This window comes from Chrysemys picta, chromosome 18, assembly GCF_011386835.1.
Source record: "Chrysemys picta bellii isolate R12L10 chromosome 18, ASM1138683v2, whole genome shotgun sequence".
Lineage (NCBI taxonomy): Eukaryota > Metazoa > Chordata > Testudines > Emydidae > Chrysemys > Chrysemys picta.
In genome coordinates, this window is record NC_088808.1 from 9887864 (window position 1) to 9908252 (window position 20389).

A 20389-nucleotide genomic window follows, 5' to 3' on the forward strand; every position below is an offset into this window, starting at 1 on the left:
GATCAGCCTCTTGGGATTCATTCCTATGTGAGAGTGTTCATGTGATGAGCTTTGGAGGCCTCTTGAAATTCAAAGCCACGAGGTTGGAAACTTTCCAGTATTTATTCCCCCCATAAAAGGACATCTTTAAATGTTTCAGAATGATTTGCTAGTGGCAAGAACACATTCCCTTAAAAAGCAAAATGCAGTTGTAAAACCACTTTTCCTCCCTCATTTTTCAAAGCTTACATCATTGACTGAACACCTGATCTTCTATTGGCTCACATAAGTAATGCCATTCGGCCAGTGTTACCGACAGGTAATAAAGGGCAGAGCACACTGACTCATTGGGACTGGAATTGGAGATGGGACACACACACACACCACATTGCTGTTTGCTAATCATCTGGGCAGTCTCCATTTAATTCAGACATCTCTGTCTCTCCATTCTGTTCCTCCCTTGGGTTTTGCAGACTCCGAGCAGACAGATTTATTGGGGTCTTAAACATAATCAGGAACAAATTAGCCTCTGTAAGAATCACACACTGGCCTGGATCACAGTTATTCGAAGGCAGCTTCCTCTCCATGTGAATATGAATTAAGTCATCTGATTGGAGCAGGTCTTGAGTATTCTTTTATCCCAAACACATGATGTTATCAGAGGCCCATTACATTTATCATCGCATTAGGAGGGAACATTTGGAAACAGTAAAGGAGAACATTGGTTATATAAATTCTGTGCTTACTCCAATGCCTATAGTGAAAAATCAGTCTGTTTGTGGAGATTGTGTCTAAATGTGTATGTGTAGGATGATAGTGTGGATGGAGAGTGTCTCTGTCAGTAGGGCTATCCCTGCATGGGGGTTGTGTGTATGTATGAGTATCGGTGGGATATGTGAGTGCATTTGCGTGTACATGTGTTTGTCAATAAATGTGTGTCTCAGTCAGTGTGTGTCAGTGAGCAAGCTGCCTCAGTGTGTCTGTACTTGCCATGTGTCTGTCTATAAGGGAAAGTCATTTTTTAAAAATTTGGCGGTCTTTAATTGCTTGCACTTTTTAAGGAAATCGGTCTCTTTATAAGAGAACATAAAACCTTTTTTCCAAAGAATAAGTGGTGTTTTACTTTTGGTTATTTACCACCATCTTTCCAGACCTGAATATTTCTTGGAAATATCTGTTCAGATCCTCCCTTAATCTGGGATGTAATTTTCTGAAGACTGTACACAGTTTTGGCCACTTGATACCAGAGTGACCCAGGCATTTCAGAGAGCTGTCTGAAAGCGTTAGTGCATATGTGAAGGAAAGATAACTAGGAAAAGAGCTGAAGAGGGATGAAATGGTGGAGTTCCTCTTTAGGTGGCTCTAAGCACCATTCCAGGTTGGCCACAAATCTCAGGAGCAAGGGAATGCAGAATGCAAGTGTTCATTGACTTCTTGTTACCTTCCCCTCTTTTGACCAGGCCTGATATTAAGGGATTAGAATCTTACGTTGGGGCGGGTGGGGGGAGGGGAGGAGAAACTCATTACATAATTGAATTATAATAAACCGATTTATTCTGGCTCATACAATGGTATTTCACTGTGTAAACTATGAGGAAAAATAAACAGGGGATTTAGTATTTTGGAAGTGACTCAGAATTGAGTGACTATTGAATTTTCTGACACCTATCTCCAGAAAAGTCCGATGCTACTGATACAATTCTCATGGGGGGTCACTGCCATCATTCCAACTAGCAGCTCATGCCAGTTTCCTACCATTTTTGCAGTAACTTCTTTACCAGACAAAAATACAACAGTATATTGGGACTGGATGCTTGGCAATGATAACATGATATAAACTGGGATACTGATAGGTCAGAGATTTAATTCTCAGTGAGGCCTTCAGTGACTGAAAGTCATTACTGGTCTGAGGTCTGTTTAAAAGGAGAGGGTTGGGCTCAGTTCAGTTCCTACTGGGTGAGCGTCACAAATGCAACCTCAGAAATCTGGCACTAATGGGCATCTTTGTTGGCGGTCTCATTAGAGAAGCCACAGAATAAATGAATAAAGAGATTTAAGTCCCCTCTTGCTTCTGATCCTTCCAGGTCAAGTCGAAGTCACATCGGTTGGGGCGGTATGTGTGTGTGGCAAGTTTACCCTCCCTCTGCCCACGCTGTATCTGAATAAACAGATACATTTGGCCTTTAGTTTCTCCCTAGGGCTGTTCGTTTGGCAGCATTGACCATCACTGAATTCAGTTGTTGTCGTTTTGCAAGTGTCTTTTAAGAACAAAAGGGGAAACATTGTGGACCCAATTCTCTGTTGGCTTAACTCCATCAAAGTCAATGAAGTTCTGCCAGCTAAGAATTTGGCCCTGTAAGTGCATTTTCTATCTCAGCACTATGCTTTAGTAAGATTCTTTTAAAATGGCTACAGGTAAAAATATGCAGGGAAAACACAGGCTAGGAAGTATCTTGGGGACTTTCATATGGCAGAAGAGCTGCATTCTTTATTTGTTCTACTTTTTTAAAATCATCTCACCTTGCGCTGCTAAATGCCCACTACCGTTACTGCACATGGACCTGGACGGGGGATGCATTACCACTTCCTTTGCCTGGCCTATTGTGATCCAAGCAATTGGGGACACAGATGAGTGTGGGAAGTCCTTAGTAATTACTCCTCTTTGATTTCTCACTGCAGACGAGCCCAGCAGGTGCTACTTCCATGACGGTGATGGTGTATGTGAGGAGTTTGAGCAAATGACCAGCATCAAAGACTGTGGGGTTTATACCCCCAAAGGCTTCCTGGACCAGTGGGCTTCCAACGTGTCAGTCTCTCATAGTGACCAGGAGTGCCCAGGCTGGGTGGTCATTGGCCAGCCAGCAGCAACTCAGGTAAGGAAGACCCAAGCCCTCTTCACCTGCTATAAAGCTAAGTCCAACCATGCAAAACTTCCATCCATAGATCCACCCAGTTAACTTGCAGCTTGGATAAGGAAACCTACTGATGCTAGCTGTCTTCAGTATGAGTCTGCCAAGCAGAAATGAGCTCTAGATTCTGCCTCTAATGACCGGGTAGGAATTGGCTCAAACTACTGGTCTCTCTGCTCTTGAATCCTGTCTAAAAGTGCCCAGTACCTGCTGCTTCAGAGGAAGAACTCTGCAAGAGGCAATTATAAGATAACCTGCCCCCAAGAAAGGTTTCCTCCTAAAGCCCATTAGTTAAAGTTATCTTATATACCAAAGCTTGAACATTTCTATCCCTTCCAAAGCATTTGTTTATTCATATCTATTGCTTGTCAGGCTGGATAGCCCTGCTATCTGTATTGATATTGAATCCTTTTTGGAATCTCTTGACTTTGATGCTATCTTGTGGCAGTGAATTCCAAAGGTTAACTGTGTGTTGTAGGGAGGAATATTTTCTTCTAACAGTTTTGAATTTGTCACTTTTCAGTATCATTGAATGTCCCCTCATTCGTGTATTCTGAGAAAGGGTGAACAGCGGGGATCGATCGACCTGCTCTGTACCACTCATTACTTTGTATACTTTTGTCATGAGTTGTCTCTTCTCTAAAGTAAACTGTCCCCGCTACCTTTTTCCCTGGTAGAACTAGCCATGGTTATCTAGAATGGGTCATGGGAGGGCAGTGTAGAGGGAAGTTCAATGTCAACGTATACAGCAAAAGATTTAACTGTGAATTATACATTCTAAACACTTCCAAGAGGCCTGCAAGGGAGAACAATGGTATATGGACCACTTGGTCCAGTTTATATTGTACATGAATCCGTAACCAGTTAGTGACAAAGTCCACTCCAAAAACACAAAGTGCCGTTAGTATTGAGTTAGTATCATGGCAGAGTCACCCTTACTAGCAGCCTGGGATTGCACGGGGTTGCCTTGTGGTTACCTTTTGGTATGTTCTTTTATTTTTGCTGTGCACGGGTGCCACTGCTCCTCCTCCCTCTCCGGTCTCTGTGCATTAAAACATTCCAAAATGCATGGTCTAATATGCTTCTGGCGCTGCTCGGCGTGCATGTGCTCCGGGCACTCTACCCCGGCTGAGGCACTATGGGACAGCAGATCTGTTTTCGTAGTGTACTAATACAAATACGGGTAGGCAGTGAAGTAGGTGACATACAGTCATGCTTTGGGGAAAAAAAACCTGCTGTGTGGCCACAAGTCAGGCATGTTTGTTGTACCCAGTCGAGACGAGGTTGTCACAGCCTCATTACAAAAATGTACATACGGGACACCGTTGCATCACACAGGCTCAATGCATGTGATCCTGTCTTCCCCTTGTGGCTGGCCACAGTGCCCATAAGAGCTGACACTCCCAGATAAAGGATATTCCTTTAGCTCAACAGGAAGGCCCTTGTACTTTTGTTGCTCAAGGGCCCAGGGTGTGTCCCCGTTAACAACCATGGAGTCTGTATGTATGTGGCTGTATTCCCATTGCACTAGTGCATTAAGTTCATTGACCTTCTGAAGCTAAAGACATATGTGTATGGAGCCATTGTTTTCCACATGACCAAGGCAGCTTCATAACTTGCAGAACAGCTCATTTCATATCACTGTGGAACATTTAGACCAGGCAACGAGGAGTCTGGTGGCACCTTAAAGACTAAAAGATTTATTTGGGCATAAGCTTTCATGGGTAAAAAGCCCACTTCTTCAGATGCATCTGAAGATGCATCATACCCATGAAAGCTTATGCCCAAATAAATCTGTTAGTCTTCAAGGTGCCACCGGACTCCTCATTGTTTTTGTGGATACAGACTTACATGGCTACCCCTCTGATACTTAGACCAGGCAGTACGCCATCAGCATCTTAACAAGAAGCCCTGACAGGGTGAAAAGTAACCTAAGACCTCTCTCTAATCACTGCATGTGACAATCAGTGAAGCGCTAATACCTCCAGCTTCATTATCTGCCCAAAGCACCCAGGCCTGTGACTTTTTTTTTCTACTGAGATTACTGGTGGAAGGGATGCCTTTCCCCATCAGAATATTATTCAGAGTTGAGAGAGAGAGTGTTTGTGTGTGTGTGTGTGTGTGTGTGTGTGTGTGTGTATTTTCAGTTATAGTTTTTCATGGTGTTGTAGTCTTTGGCTTGAAAATAAAGAGGCATTTGTGCTGGCTTTTCCCATCTGAATCCCCTGAAATGAGTGTGGAACATGATAATACACAAAATACACAAGCTCACTGTTTGCTAACTATCCATGCTTTCAGGAATTAAAATGGCACTATCAAGGTGCTTTAAAAACACTTTAAGTACTGTCTTTTTAAAGTCACTTAGGGTGTTTCTCCCCCCCCCCCCCATCTTTGGATATTTGAAATTGTTTTCTCACCACAACTTTATTTCTGTCAGAGGTTGTTCACGAGCAGTAGGTTGCTCACATTTGTTAGTTACTGTCATGTTATTCATAAGTCTTGGGCTCAGTGCCTTTACTTGATATTGTAGAGTGGCTTCTGAGTATTGGCCTGATCACATTTGTTAGCTATTCTGGGTTGGTTTACAAGCAATGGACTGAACCCAGTTGCTTGGTATGGTAGGGTTGGTTGTTCATGAGAACTGTATTGCACACATTTGTTTGTTATTCTAAGATTACCCATGAGTACTGGATTGCACTTGTTTTGTTATTGTAGGGTTAGTCATGAGTACTAGATTGATGAATGTTGAAATACTAAGAAAAAAAGAGAAGCTACAATATCCAATCTGTTTTTGGATATCCAATATCCAAAATGCTTGTAAAGAATGACACAATCTTGGCACACAGGTATAAATTTGAAAAATGGAGAGGCCAAACCTCCCCTCCCCTTTTAAGTAGTCACACTTTCCACCGAGGCGAAAACGATAGACCAGCCACTTCTACTTTCCTGGCAGCCACTGTTCAGAGCTGATTAAGAAATAGTCTCAGAACTAATAGTGTCACATTTAAAGCCAAATTGGACCAGTTGGAAACATTGCACAAATGCCAAGTTACTTGTACCTAAGCAGTATTTTCTTGATTTCTAAGTTCTCATCCTCTGATGATTTCTAAGTTTCTCATCTTCTGATACAGGGACAACCAGTTATCTGTTACTGATGGACAAGGAGTTTTTGGGCAAGCTCCACACTGTTGGGCAACTCTTCAACCTACAAACCTTTCAGTAGGTTTTTAAGGCTCTTCTCTTTTCCATAAATGCTTTGAGAATTAGTATCAGGGCACATGCCTTGTGCCGGTGGTATTTCCTTGGAACTTTTCTTGTGCTGGCGGTCGCTGAGGCTGGTGTAATGCTTTACAGGACTTGAGCTAGTGTAGGTTGGTGAAACGCCACTAACATCAGTGGAGCTAAGTCGATGTCCAGCAGCTGAAGATAGGACCCCATGTCTGCATTAGCCCTGTTTCTGACAATTCCGTCTTGCTGTCACTGTAGGTGACGCTCAAGTGGGAGTGCTGGCGTGGCCACTAGTTCTTTAACCACTGTGCCATAGAGACCTACTTTGAGACGGCTAGACATTTTCCATATTGGCAGCCCCTGAGAGCCCCCTCTTCCCATTTAGCTGGCACCTCACCAGGTCCCTTTTAGAAATATGGGACGGCAGGATGAATGCGTCCCCCGACCCCCACACTAGTAACCCCTGCATTAGACGACACAGTGGTTAACATGTCGGCTCGCCCCGTCTACACTAGGACCTCCACTGTTGCCACCATGAGTGAAGTTGCGCCAGTGGAGAGTTTTAAGGAAGGGAGCCTGCTGTGGGCTAGACAGAGTGTGAATGGGAGGCCGCATTGCTTTCCATTGGGATTTGAGGAGGCAGGTTTGGCTAGAAGGCTACGTATTGGGTCAGCGTTCTCATTGTGCATGTGTTTCCCTTATTTTCCAACAGCACCATTAGCACTGGAGGAGGGGTTGGTTTGTTTGTAGAGCAGGTTGTATCAAACCGCGCTCTTGTGTTTCGGGGTTGTTGTTTTGTTTTCGTTGTTGTGCTTTCGGCACAGCTTTGCCTTTGCTATTATCCTTTACAGGAAGTCCACACCAACACTAACAGGCTAGTTTCAGGAAGGATTGTTTACCTTGGAGATCTTCTGAAGGGAAATCCACTGTTTTATGAGCGAAAAGCAGATGGAGCGCTCGCGTGTGTGCAGTGACCACAGGGGGCCTGGGAGGCCATTTCGCCTCACCTCTGGTTGGCATCGCTCCCACTTGTGGATGGCTAACTCTTTTGTGGTTTAATTCCCATTGAGCCGTTAAGTGGTTTTAATAAAGGAATAAAAAGAGACTCTTTGGATAGCTCACTATTGCACTTCCAGCGAGCCCTGCTTGTGATTATCCCACTTACATCAACATGGCGTGCAGGACCCAGAAGCCGATGTTTGCATTGGCGACCTACAGTGCCAGCCCCTAAATAGCTTAGCAGGCCTTGATTGCATTTCCTCCCAATTGTGCAGAAGCTGATTACAGCAGTCACCGTGTAAATATTCAGCTTATGTTTGCTGCCGGTACCTGTGTTGTCCCCTGGATAGAAAGGAAGCAGGGCTCAGTTGTAACTAATCTAAAGGAGATTTTGTATTAAGTCTGCTGGACACAGAGGGACCCTGTGGTTCTTTCTGGCTCTTAAGCTCCCAGACTGCTGAATATACCCTGTGCTGCCTAGGGTCACCAAACAGGGACTCTCATTGGAGTAAGAAGTCACGGAAGGGGATTGTTGTTCTGTTGTTACTTCTGTGCCCTCTCTCTCAGTTCTTACGCTTGCACACACCCATGCGCATACGCAATAAGCACATTGCTCTACCTGCTGCAAAAGGCCTTCTAGAATTACAGAACCGCTGACCTGCTGATGTTCTGTGCACTAGGAGAGAGAGAGAGTCCCCTGCATAAAGGAAATAACAGCACAGCAAAATGGGGACCGGGCAGGGGGGAGTAGAGCAAATACAGTAATGACATTGACAGGGATGAAGAATCCACTCCCAGGTTTCTGCCACATAGTTTTATTTCAACGAATAAATATAGCTCAGAAGAGAATTCCCCGAAGATCTGGCGATGCCAATAAATATAATAATCCTGGATGGGGCTGGGGAAAAGAGGAAACCTGCCACTTCCTTTGAGGTGACCTGCTTGAGACAAGGGAAGGTGTCTGTCTCTTGGCTCTGTGAGTGGCCCTGTCCGAACATCCGCATTAGAAGCCACGTGCTCCTGCTCTTCAGCGGTGACATTTCCCTTGTGCTTGGATTGAGAAACAATCCCCAGTTTTAATAAGATGATTTGCTTTGCAAATGTCTTGGTTATTGGTAGCACATCCAAGCTTTGAACTGCCAGCCTTGTGGTTGACAGCAGAATCCCGCTAAGGGTACGTCTACACTGGAATAAAAGACCCACGGCACAGCCGTGGCTGGCCCACATCAGCTGACTCAGGCTCGTGGGGCACGGGCTGCACAGCTAAAAATCTGTGGAGACGTTCGGGCTCAGGCTGAAGCCTGGACTCTGGGACTCTCCCCCATCGCAGGCTCCCAGGGAGCCCGAACACCTATACGGCAATTTTACAGCCCAAGCCCAAGTCAGCTGAGCTGGGCCAGTGGCGGGTGATTAATTGCTGTGCAGATATATCCTAAGAGGAACCATTAGTGGTGGAACCATGAGTGAGCAGAGGCCGGTTCTGGAAAACGATGAGCTGGGTCCTAGTTGCTTTCTATTGCAAAAGGACTGTAGGTTTCTCTTTCAAGCCTATGCTCTGCTCATGTAGATGGATTTCTAGTCGTGATCCTCCTGAGTGCCTGAGTTCGGTTCAGATAAGTCCTCAAAATCAGAATGCTTGTCCAGACCTTGGCCCAGAGTCTACTGACCAGATAACTGGGTCCCTGGCCTAAAGGCTTTGTCTTATGCCATGTGGCTAGTCCAGCAGCTCAGACTGACTTAAAATAGTAGCACTGGGGCCACACCCCTTTTTTCACCAGCCACGCGCGTGCACCAGAGCCAAGAAAGGTCTGATGCAGGAGCTACTACAGTGGCCATATGCCACCCATGCTTCCGGCACGCCAAGGGAGTCCTCAGTTGGCCACTGACAGCAGGTTTGAGTCTGCCAAGGAGCTGGCCTCTCCACTGTGCCGAACTGGGCTGGAAATCTCAAAAGAGTGGTCTTTCCCAGGAGATCTCTGGCACGTCCACTCCATGGCTTAATAGTGGCACTTAGCGCATCATCAATCGCTTTACAAATATGAATTAATTTAGCCTCATCACAGCCCCACTGTGAGCTGGGGGCTTTCAGATGGGGAAATTGAGGCATAGAGAGTGAAGTCACTTGTTGAAGGTCACCCAGCAGGTACACAGTAGTAGAACCTAGGCCTCCTGAATCCTAGGTGGTACCCTGTCCACTGGGCCACACTGGCTAGGATTAGACTGTCCTGCTTCCCGGAACTAGGAAATTCAGAGGCCCTCGTAAATGAAAGACGTAATCCTGGTATTTTCAAATCTTAAAGGTTGGTTCAAATTCATGGGGGTCTGTTCTTATCACCTCTCTCTGGGAAAACATGATTTTTCAGCTCTTTTGCTATTGATGAGTGTTTTTTTTCATCGATCTGCTGCAGTCCAACAAGGGCGTTGCCAGCCACCTAGTATCGTTGATCTTCTGTCCCCTGTACCATGCTGGAGATGGGTCACCTGGGAAGCTAGAAGGATGTCCCTCAATAGTGACACCATCCCGCCTGTGCATAACTCAGATCGGTGTTTTGAGGAAATCTACAGTTCAAAGTAAAATGGAACGAGGAGTAGGATTTCCATGTGTGCTGTCCGGCATGAAAAGGCTGAATTGTACGGAGAAGGTTGGAAAAGACAGTTAGCTTAATGGGCAAGCAGGGAGTAGATAGTAAAAAGGGTAGAATGCTAATCACTTAACTGCATTCCCTGTTAGAACAATGGCCTCTCTCCCACCCACTTCCTTCAGCATTTATTTCATCCTTGCAGTAGTAAACCCTCAGCCCACACGGTGAATGTAGTAGCCTCAGGCCAATTCACGAGAGGAGGATAGCAAGAAAACATAGTGAGATGTCAGAGGAGATTCCAAGCTATTTTACCAAACACTGGAGGGATTTCCCCCTCCCCTCCCCTTTGGTTTTCAGAATAATTTTTCAAGAGCACATGTGCAAGTCATCTAAAGGGAACAGAACAGTGAGGACCAGGGGCTGGTACACGGTGTTCCCTTCGTGTACTGTTCAGAAATTAGATAAAAGAAACAAAGGATGATGCAGTGAACAAAGCCCCCATCAGGACTCGCAGAGAGGTTTGTTCTGACCCTTTCAGAAATGAAGGTCAAACTGGAAGTCCTCAGGTACTGGAAACTGCTCCTGCCTGCCTAGGACCTGGAGGCATTTGCCACTAGCAAAACACGATCAGGAGTCCGTAACATTGGTAGTAAATTAAGGCCAGAACTTGAGGCAAGGTAGGTCGAGCTTTTCTCTAACAAAAAGCCTTATCTGCATTTTCAGGGAACCAGTACAGTACATCATTCTATCATCCTGTCTGTTATACACACAGAGAACAGAAAACAAGCCTGGTTGGCACCCCCGTCTCATCAGTGAGATGGAAAGTGGGTACCTGGTACAATCAGAGTGCTCGTTAGCGTAAACTCTTGTGAATGGAGACATCTCCCCTCCTTTGCTCTTGCCACTCCACCTGCCGGTATCTCCATCTGCGGCTGCTGTACCCTTGTGATTCACAGCATGTACAGCAGTAAACGTGGGGTAGCTCCCCTACATCCCATCTGGATTGTTTGTTTCAGGTCCCTCTCTGTTCCGAGTGGAATGATTGTGCATAAATGCATCACCACGTTCGCATTGTTCATGCATGAAGGGATCACAGCATTTCTCTTCCCACTCCCTCCCCAACCCTCCTCTGACTCCCCACTATGCAGCTTCACCGTAGTTTGCATAATTTCCCTTTGCAGCAGGAAATAAAACCTGCTTAAAGCACTGCCAGTCAATCAAGCTAGGTTAAAAATATGCTTGTAGATTAGTTTTGATTGAATTTAAAAATAATAATAAGAGGAAGAAGATGAAGAGGGGTGCAGGAGCGAAGCCAGCATGGCCTTTACTATGTCATTTGGTTTCATGTTCTGCACAAGAAAACATGTAAAATATGTAAACAGAGCTCTCCAAGATTGTAATGTAGCTACAAAGCCACAGATACACAGACATGCAGGGTGCTGTTCTTCAGCAGAACGGAATGCCATCCTCAAAACCACACGCTCATTTCTTTAAGCCTGAAAGTAAACTTTCTCATGCCAGCAGTGGAGAATTTATGTTTTTCTTTTAAATGAAGGCTTGTCTGGGCTGCTGGTCCAGAGCATTGTAGGCATTTAGGCCTACCTTGTCAGAAAGGTATTTGGTCCTGCTTGGGGATTGGTCCTGCTTTGAGCAGGGGGTTGGACTAGATGATCTCCTGAGGTCCTTTCCAACCCTGATATTCTATGATTCTAAAGGACCACCATCTCTAGGTATCGCTCAATTTTTGGGTGTCCAACTTGAGGCACCTTCACGAGGGATGATGTTCAGGGGATGGGTGCTCACTCTGCCAGTGTCTGAAAGTCAAGCCACTTGAAGAGGTGTCCGGCACCCAAGATCACTCGCTGGATTTGAAAATGCGAGACCTTGGGGCCAGATTCTCAGCTGGTATAAACTGGCCTATTACCATTGGCCACTGGTTCCTCAACTCAGGGACCTAATATTGAGGAATCCAAAATTAGTGACCATGTTTGAAAAGGTTGGCCTTAAGGCCTGATTTTCCCTGTTCCCTTTGAAGTCACTTCAGTAGGAGTGTCGGATGCGCAGCAGCTCCAAAAAGCAGGCTTAATTCTCCACTCAGAGGAATAGGTGCAAAGCCCATTGGTATCAGTGGAAGCTGTGCAATATATCTGATCCCACAACTAGGCCCTCAGGACCCAGTTTTCAATCATGGATGCCTAGGGGCCATGTTGTGAACTTCGGACTCAGTGCTAGTGTTATTGACATGAGCAGTCCCACTGGCTATGTGTGTGAGTCTGGGATGGTAGCACACATTTCCGCAGAGCATTTTGGTCTCCTTCCCACCTGATTTCACTCGGATTGCTCTTGTGCATAACTACTCACTAATGTCAGTAAGGGGGTCACAGCACGGCTCTAAGTTATTATAACGCTTTGCACTTCTAGCAGAGGTGACTTCACTATCACTTGTTAATTAATCCTTACATCACTCCTTTGAGGCAGAGCAATAATGAGAAAATTAAGTCCCAGAGTAGAGGTGACATGTTCACAGTCATGCAGTGAGTCTGAGCCAGGAACTTTAAACTTACATGTCCTGATTCCCAGTGGCATGCTTGAACTGTGGCCATAAAGAATGTATGCTTGTGAGCAAGCAGGGAATTACACATACCAAACTGGCGATCACCTACTTTCCATGCACCCATATATATTTGTGCAAAGAGTGAGCTGACTGCACCTGCACATTTCTTATGAACTCAGCTTGCACTTCTAGGGTTTAAAGATGTGGCCTTTGTTTCCAATATAAATGAAACTTGTGTGAAGCATTAACCATGCGGGTGTTTTAATGCAGGCCCTTGAAGTCAACGAGTGGCAGATTTTCCAAGGTATTTAGGTGCTTAAAGAAATGCATGTTGGACACCTAACTCCCACTGAGTTTCATTGGGAGTTAGATGTCTAACCTGGTTTGGAGCTTTGAAAATCCCACTAGACACCTATCTGCATCTTCAGGCACTTTAATACCTTGAAAACCCAGCCTTCAGAGTCAAGTAGCTTCCTCCCTGATACAGACCTGCACTATTCCCTACCATAAACTATTGGAAAACCGTACTGGAATATGGAGTTTCTGTTCTATCCCCGGTAGTGATTTCTGAGATCGGCTGAGCCTGCAACAGCTGTGATCACTCCTACTCTATCTTCTGAAGGGACTACACCTGGGGGAGATTGAGACTGGAGTAGCTGTGAGCTCTCTCTCATAGACCGTGCTCCTGCTTTATTCCCTACTGTGACTTCTGTTGGGAAAGACAGGGACTGGAGTAGCTGTGAGCTCTCTCTCACAGATTGCGCTCCCATTTCTGTTGGGAAAGACAGGGACTGGAGTAGCTGTGAATTCCCTCACTATCCTGGGAAGTTCTGGGGGGAAATGCTCCGAACACTCTTCTGGTTTCATTCATCAAAGTTTGAAGCTCATCAGAGCTACCGGAGCTGTTCTGCAGTCTGATAAAAGTGACGGGCTTGCCCAGACACCTGCAGCAAAATCGCACTTGGATGCAGATGTGAACGGTTGCATGCCAAAGGAAGCAACTGGCTGCTGCTCTAGGAAGGGTCTCCTTGGATGGTCCAACTCATTTAGGGGAACTCATTTATGTGGTGGCAGTTTTGTTAGTCAGCAGTTTTAGTCCGACCGCCAAAGAAGCCCTGGGAAGCGCGTGTGCTCTTTCTGGTTTACACCCCACAAGCCATCCTTTCAGATGTTAAGAAAAACAAGCCACAAGACCATTTAATTTCAATTTGTGCCTGCTGACGTATGGCTGGATAGTTGAGATGAGGCCAAAGTACTTTGATTGTTGATTGTTGAAGTACAAATGTATCACACACACACACACACACACACACACACACACACACACACACACACACACACACACACACACACACACACACCACTGCTGCCACCCAGAGTATCTCTTCTCTGTGTATTTTCTCCCTGGATGTTGTAGCCAATTGAAGTCTGGTGACAGGCCAGAGCAAATGTGTGCCTCTTTCCTGATACCCTTTAAAATTTGAGGCATATTTAAGTTCTCACATACCTAGAGAAGGCAACTCCTTTCCTGCTTGAGTATTGCAGAGAGTTGTGCAGTTTAGAGAGACAGAAGGAGACAGAAAGAGGGAGAGGGAGGTTGGTGCCCTCACTTATTCTTGCCTGTGGACGCTCTGTGTGTTGGGGGTTGTATGTCATTTATACGGTATATTGTCTTGGTAAATAACCCTACACACCACTGAAAAAACATGATTCTAACGCTGAAAATAAAAGGCCTGGAAACTCATCTTTTTCAGCACATGAAAAGGTTTTGTTCTTTCAACACGCAGATGTTTTTAAGTGAAAAATCACTCCTTTGACCTTTCCTGAATGGGACCGTGTGGTCAGAGCTGACATTAACCGCTGCACGACTATAAGCTTAGCCAGAAACTTTCAGAGAACATGTGGAGCGCCTTTGCTGTCTCATCGTTACCCTCAAGCTGCCATTGATGGTTCTGTGGTTCTGGGCACTTGAGCTATTAAGGGAAAGAGATTGATGGCCAGATAGCTGTTTAGGGTCCAGGGCTTCAGCCCTTGAAGCCAATGGGAGTTCTGTTTGAGTAAGCATTGCAGAATTGGGCCCTGCACTTTCACTTCATCTTAATTTTGCAGCTTAATGTTGTTTTTGTTTGAAATTTTGTTCATTGTTTGGGTGGGTCCGAGTGTCTTTGTTGCCCAAGTATCTTCTTAGTCAGTATGTTCTTATTATGGGCAACTAATAATCATACGAGAGCTCCTTTTGGATTAATTGTTGTCGCTGCCTGGCTTTCTATAGCCGGATGCGTATTTTATCCATCCAAGTCAATCTTTGCTACCTCTTTGTGTGGGGATAGGGAGGGAAAGCTGTCGGGTAGGTTTTAACAGGCCTGATTCTGCTCAGACGTGCACGAGCGCCTCACCAGTGTTGCGTCCATCGAATCAGGACCATTGAGATCATTTTTTGCCCTTCTGTCTGCCTAAATTCATGCCACTTTTCTCTGTTGTTGGCAACTTGACTTTGTAATGGGACTTGATGCCAGATGGGTTCCTCCTTAAAAAGACTCTTTGCTCTGCCCAGTGGTCGTAAAAGCCTGTTGAATGAGATTGTTTGTCTTTACAATGACACTAATACCACAACCCCCGCGAGCTATTCCACAAGCGTTTTGCTATAGGCAGTGCTGGCTTGTCCAATTTTGAGACATTTAAATTGGGAACCCAACTGTGCCAATGATAATGTTCTGGCTAGTGTCTTTTGTTTACCATTGCCTCCTCCTGGACAGGATATAAAATCTGCTAAAGCACTTAGCAATCTGCGATGACGTCACCCTTTTGTGAGTGGTGGTGTGAAAGGTGGATGCAAGAGATACTGCTGCGGAGAGTTAGCTGAGAAATTATTTTAGTTTTAACGGGAGTGACCTGAGGTTTTTGAAGCTAAAGGTACAAAGGTCCTACTTTGAGCTGTATCCGACGTGCTCCATGGCCTTTTTATGTATATTAGCTGGCATTTGTAATCTGTTTAGACATTTGAACCAATGCCCTTTCTTAGTTGAAAACCGCCGTTATTTACACTGTAGTTACAAGAACTGCCACACTAGAACAGTTCCGAACAGAGCTAGTATAGGTGATGCAACTGTTTCAATGCAACAGCTTTATTCCAAAGTACTCTGTTAAATAAACAGTAACCGTGTGATATATATAAACAGGAACACATGGCAAAAGTGTGTTATACAGAATGCCCCCATGCTTCCGATGAGTTCAGATGCTCTGTTGCTTTGCAATTTGTGCCATCATTTACTTACACCTACACTCGCTTTGCACTTGTGTAAATGATGGCATAAGGTGCAGGGTACTACTGCATCACACTCGTAGCTACCCAAGAAATTCTGGCATGTAGTATAACTGCATTTATTAAACAAGGTTATTCATAGAATCATAGAATCATAGAATCATAGATTCTAGGACTGGAAGGGACCTCGAGAGGTCATCGAGTCCAGTCCCCTGCCCGCATGGCAGGACCAAATACTGCCTAGATCATCCCTGATAGACATTTATCTAACCTACTCTTAAATATCTCCAGAGACGGAGATTCCACAACCTCCCTGGGCAATTTGTTCCAGTGTTTAACCACCCTGACAGTTAGGAACTTTTTCCTAATGTCCAACCTAGACCTCCCTTGCTGCAGTTTAAACCCATTGTTTCTGGTTCTATCCTTAGAGGCTAAGGTGAACAAGTTCTCTCCCTCCTCCTCATGACACCCTTTTAGATACCTGAAAACTGCTATCATGTCCCCTCTCAGTCTTCTCTTCTCCAAACTAAACAAACCCAGTTCTTTCAGCCTTCCTTCATAGGTCATGTTCTCAAGACCTTTAATTGCCATTTTAATTTTTTTTAGTGACTAAGTAGGTCTGAATGAAATGTTTGCAATGAATCTCTGACCCATGCAAAATCACCTGGTTTGGGGTTTTATTATAAATTCAGAACTCAAACCAGCTTTGCCAAAAGGTTCGGCAAAGATCACTCACCTCTTGTGAACACTTGGGTATGGATCCAGGCCAATTTGGGCCCAGTTCCGAGCCAATCTGGACTAAGTTATGGTTTTGTATTGATACCAGATGAAGGTCATGGTTTCATGTGATTTTGATTTGAAATTCATTTGGTTTTAAATGAATTTGCTTTGAGTTGGGGGTACATTAGAACCAGAAAGACAAAGCAAAGCTCAGAATGTGCAGACCCAAATGGATTAAAAAAACAAACACAATGTTCACACAAACCTTTTGGAAGTGAAATAACCACATTTTGCATAAGGCTGTAATTATGTAGCCTTGAGTCATGTAGTAATTTCAGACACACTTACAGCCAGGGCCAGATCCTCAGCGGACGTGAATCAATATAGCTCCAGTGGACTTCTGTGAAGCTACACCGCTTTACACCAGTGGAGAATCTGCTAATTAGATACCTCTTTTTCATACTCTCTGTTTATATACAATACACTTCATAATGTCATTTTCCCATAAGAACAAATACTACCATGTTTGTTGCTGTTAACATAAAGGGCACTTACCCACATCTCAGTTACACTAGTACAAATCAGCAGTAACTCCATTGAAGCCAATGCAGTAACACCACTCTAAAAGCAATGCCAGTGAGACCAGTAACTGTGTTTCAACATGTATAAAGCTCACGTTTCAATGAACCAAAAAACAAAACACCTCAATGGAAAATTGGGATTCATCAGTAGGAAACCTGCTAGAATATGGATCAAAGGGGCAATGAGCCAAGACAGCATTGAGACTATGTATTGACAGACCAATAGCACAGTAACTTTCAAGCCACAGATGCCAGCGGCCGTACCAGATTCAAAAGGAAACTATTCTTGTTGAGAACTTGCTCGGCAGCCTGGTGGTAGGACTTTGTACTGCCGTGCAGGAGACATAGGTTTGATTCCCAGTCCTAGAGCCAAATTCAGCTCTTAGTTACATTGGTGAAATTGACAGATGAAGTTTCCTCTCGCCCCTGAGCCAAGAGAATCTGGGAGTCATATAGAATCGATGTGTTCACCCAGAGGGTGGAACAGCCTCCAGTGAATTAAGCAGACGGTTGATGAGCAGCATACAGTTCTTTGGCGTGAAGGATGGTGGCCATGCCGTGGGTTTTTCTCACTTTGCCCCAGCTCTGTGAAAATGCGGGGGAACGTACAAGAGAAAAAGGCAAGAGCAGCACAGATCTGTAATGGATTGAATAGTCTGAAGAGAACCCTTAATCTTCAGATGGAGGCTTACAAGCAAACTAGAACGGAGCCTTTGCTGAATTTCTAAGATGTTCACGTAAACTTTGCCTCAGTACTTCTTAGTTCCGAACGGGACAAGAACGAAAGGTTCTCCAAGCCAGGAGAAAGGCTGTTCTTTGGGTATTTCTGGACTGGAATTGAAAGTGGATTGCTGGATACCTCATGAGTAAGCCTGTTTCTGTGAGATTTCCATCCCAGCTTTGCAGACTCCTGAGGTTTGGATAGTTCAGATAAACTGCCAGATTATTGGGTGTTTGTTTGAACCCAAACTCTGACCCTTTTAATGGTTCACTCATCACTAGTATAGACAGTTTCACCTTCCTGTAACCCCAAATCCCATTTCCTAGCTTAAATGAAGAGCAAATAGCAGCAATTTGGAGCCTTTAGTACAGACTGGCCCCACTGTGCAGTAGTAGTGAAATCATGTCATGTATATGTGGCAGTCATCCTGGCTTTAATATTAGGTAATAAGCAGGCAGAAGCCTTTCTGAAAACTGTCTGCTGCATCTGTGTGTAGCTTTATTGGATGAAATATACTTGAGAATATGTCCTCTTCTTGACTGGGGAGGACAACCTCCGAATTCTGACATCAAAGGGTTAAATATTTCCTTTTGGAGGGATACGCTAAGATGTTTTTTAAGTCTGCATTTGAGATTCTTTGGCACTGCTTTTCCAAAGCTGGCCTGCAGACAAATTTGCTGGGGTGAACGTAAAGAACATTCTGCAGCGAGGCCAGCTAGAAACTTTAGAAATGGAGCTGTTTATTATTATTATTTATTATTTATTTGTGGCAATTCTTTCATTAGTTCCCTAAGGAACTGAATGCATCCAGTTTGTCCTCCAGCAGATCATATGTTGATCAAAAGGGTTTTCCTGACCTTCGTAATTATTATAACTGCTCAGCGCTGGGTAAACCAAACCTCTGAGGCTATGTCTACACAGCAAAGAAAATCCCCTGGCTGGCCCGTGCCAAGCAATCAGGCTTGCAAAGCTTGGGCTGCTGCGCTGTTTCATTGCTATGTAGACTTCCAGGCTCAGGTTCAAGCCCAAACTCTGGGACCCTCCCATCTTGCAGGGTCACGGAGCCCAGGTTCCAGTCCAAGCCCAGACGTCTACACAGCAGCGAAACCGCCCTGCAGCCCAAGCCCTGCAAGCCCGAGTCGGCTGGCACGGGCCAACCACGGATGTCTAGTTGCTGTGTAGACATACCCTAAGTTACCAGTAGCATGCCAGGTGTACCACGACTCGGAGGCAAGTGCTGAAGGCGCTTCAGCTGCTAGGCCTTCTAATCACTAACCCTGGTGGGTCCCAGTAGCCATTAAGGATAAGTCCACACTGCAGTTAAAAGCCTGCCGCTGGCCTGTTGCTTGCTGACTCACACTCACAGGGCTTCGGGCAAGGGCTTTTGTTTGCAGTGCAGGCATAGCTTAAGACCCCTGGCTAAAGCGAAAGGGTGTTTGACTAGGGCTGGCAAGAAGGGAAAAAGTTGCAGGTACTCTAAGTACAGAGGCTTTAACGGTTACAGTCTAAAATGAGAAATAGCCGTTCTTGTTTGGGCCCCCGGGCTGCCCAGTTGAGGGTTTAGGCTCTTCAGAGCAAGTGGCTGGGGCTCTGCCGTCCAGTTTCTATGCAAAGTAAGTAGGAGCTTGCAGATTTCCAGGCCAGGCTCCCTGAGTGGTGTGTCTCTCTCTCATTGGGGCCCGTCTGCACCAGCTCCCATAAGTCCCAGCTGAATGTCTGACAGTCGAACCCTGCTCCACATCTGTTCCTTAGCTTCTGCTGCAACCTACGCTGTATGCAGTGCACTCTGGGTTTCTCTTCTCTGCAGCTCCTGGCTAGCCATGTCGTTGCTGCTTCCAGGTCACTTGACCTTCTTGCTGGTTCGGGGGTGTCTGCCCCTCCTCCTCCCTTGCCCACCGGAGGAGGGAGGAGGTTGATGGGAACCGTAGTTTCCTGCTTAGCAGATCCATCACACCTTCTACAGTTCCTGTGCAGGACTTTGTGTCCCAGCACAAATATACCTGTCATGGTGAATTGTAACAGTAGAACCCATTGGGGGCTTGCTCTTTTGCAAACAGTACTGTGTTCGGCATGTTTCATCGCAAAGGATCCCAAAGCAATTTTATTGCTGTAATCCTACAAACAGGAATTGCTTTGGCCAGTGCTGAAATGCAGCACCCCCCGCCCGGCTACAGCAGGAAGCAGTGGGCCCTTAACAGCACACCACAACGCCACATATCAGCATCGCATCCAGGAACATGACATCCACTTTAAACTGGCTCACCAGAAAGCCACCTTGCTCATTGTCACCAGATGAGACACTGGTGTAGCTCTGATGACCAGCAGCAAGGCTTGATTTGGAGGAAGTGAGAACAGACCAGATCATACACTATGGTCTTGTCTATGCACTGGAGATTTGCCCACTTACAGCAATCGGAGGCCACCTACCTGGGTAGCTGCACTGGCTCAAACTCCTGGTATAGATAGGCACAGCTGCTGTGCCTAATTGCAGATTTTTCCTTATGTCTGTTTCAAGTAGGGATGAGTCCCATCAGTGCAAATAGGAGCTTCGTTGACTGCACTTGGGGTTGCTTTGGTGCAGCTACACAAGTGGCTGGAATCCCCAGTGTGTATAAAGTCTGTGGCGGTCTGGCCAGCCTCCCTGAAGGGGAATGGCTGGGCTGAATGGTACATGACCCATATATGCTTGCTTGCTTGCAGAGGCAGATCCTTCATGTGTCTATGTACTTACACAGGCCTCATCATGATAGCATCTGAGTGCCTCACTGTCTTTCATGGATTTTATCCTCCCAGAAACCCTGTCAGATAGGGAATTGTTCCCTCATTTGTAGGTTAAAAGTGTTGGGCTTCTAGT

At 45.4% G+C, this 20389-nt stretch overlaps 1 protein-coding gene across 3 annotated transcripts in view; it reads left to right on the forward strand.

The window, feature by feature from the left end:
* PAPPA (pappalysin 1) overlaps positions 1-20389 on the forward strand; it is a 229160-nt gene that overhangs the window by 124307 nt on the left and 84464 nt on the right. For all 3 annotated transcript variants that reach the window (XM_005301373.5, XM_042859693.2, XM_042859692.2), the window contains exon 10: positions 2659-2852. In XM_005301373.5, coding sequence (XP_005301430.2) covers positions 2659-2852 — 194 coding nt within the window. The remainder of the gene's footprint in view (positions 1-2658; positions 2853-20389) is intronic.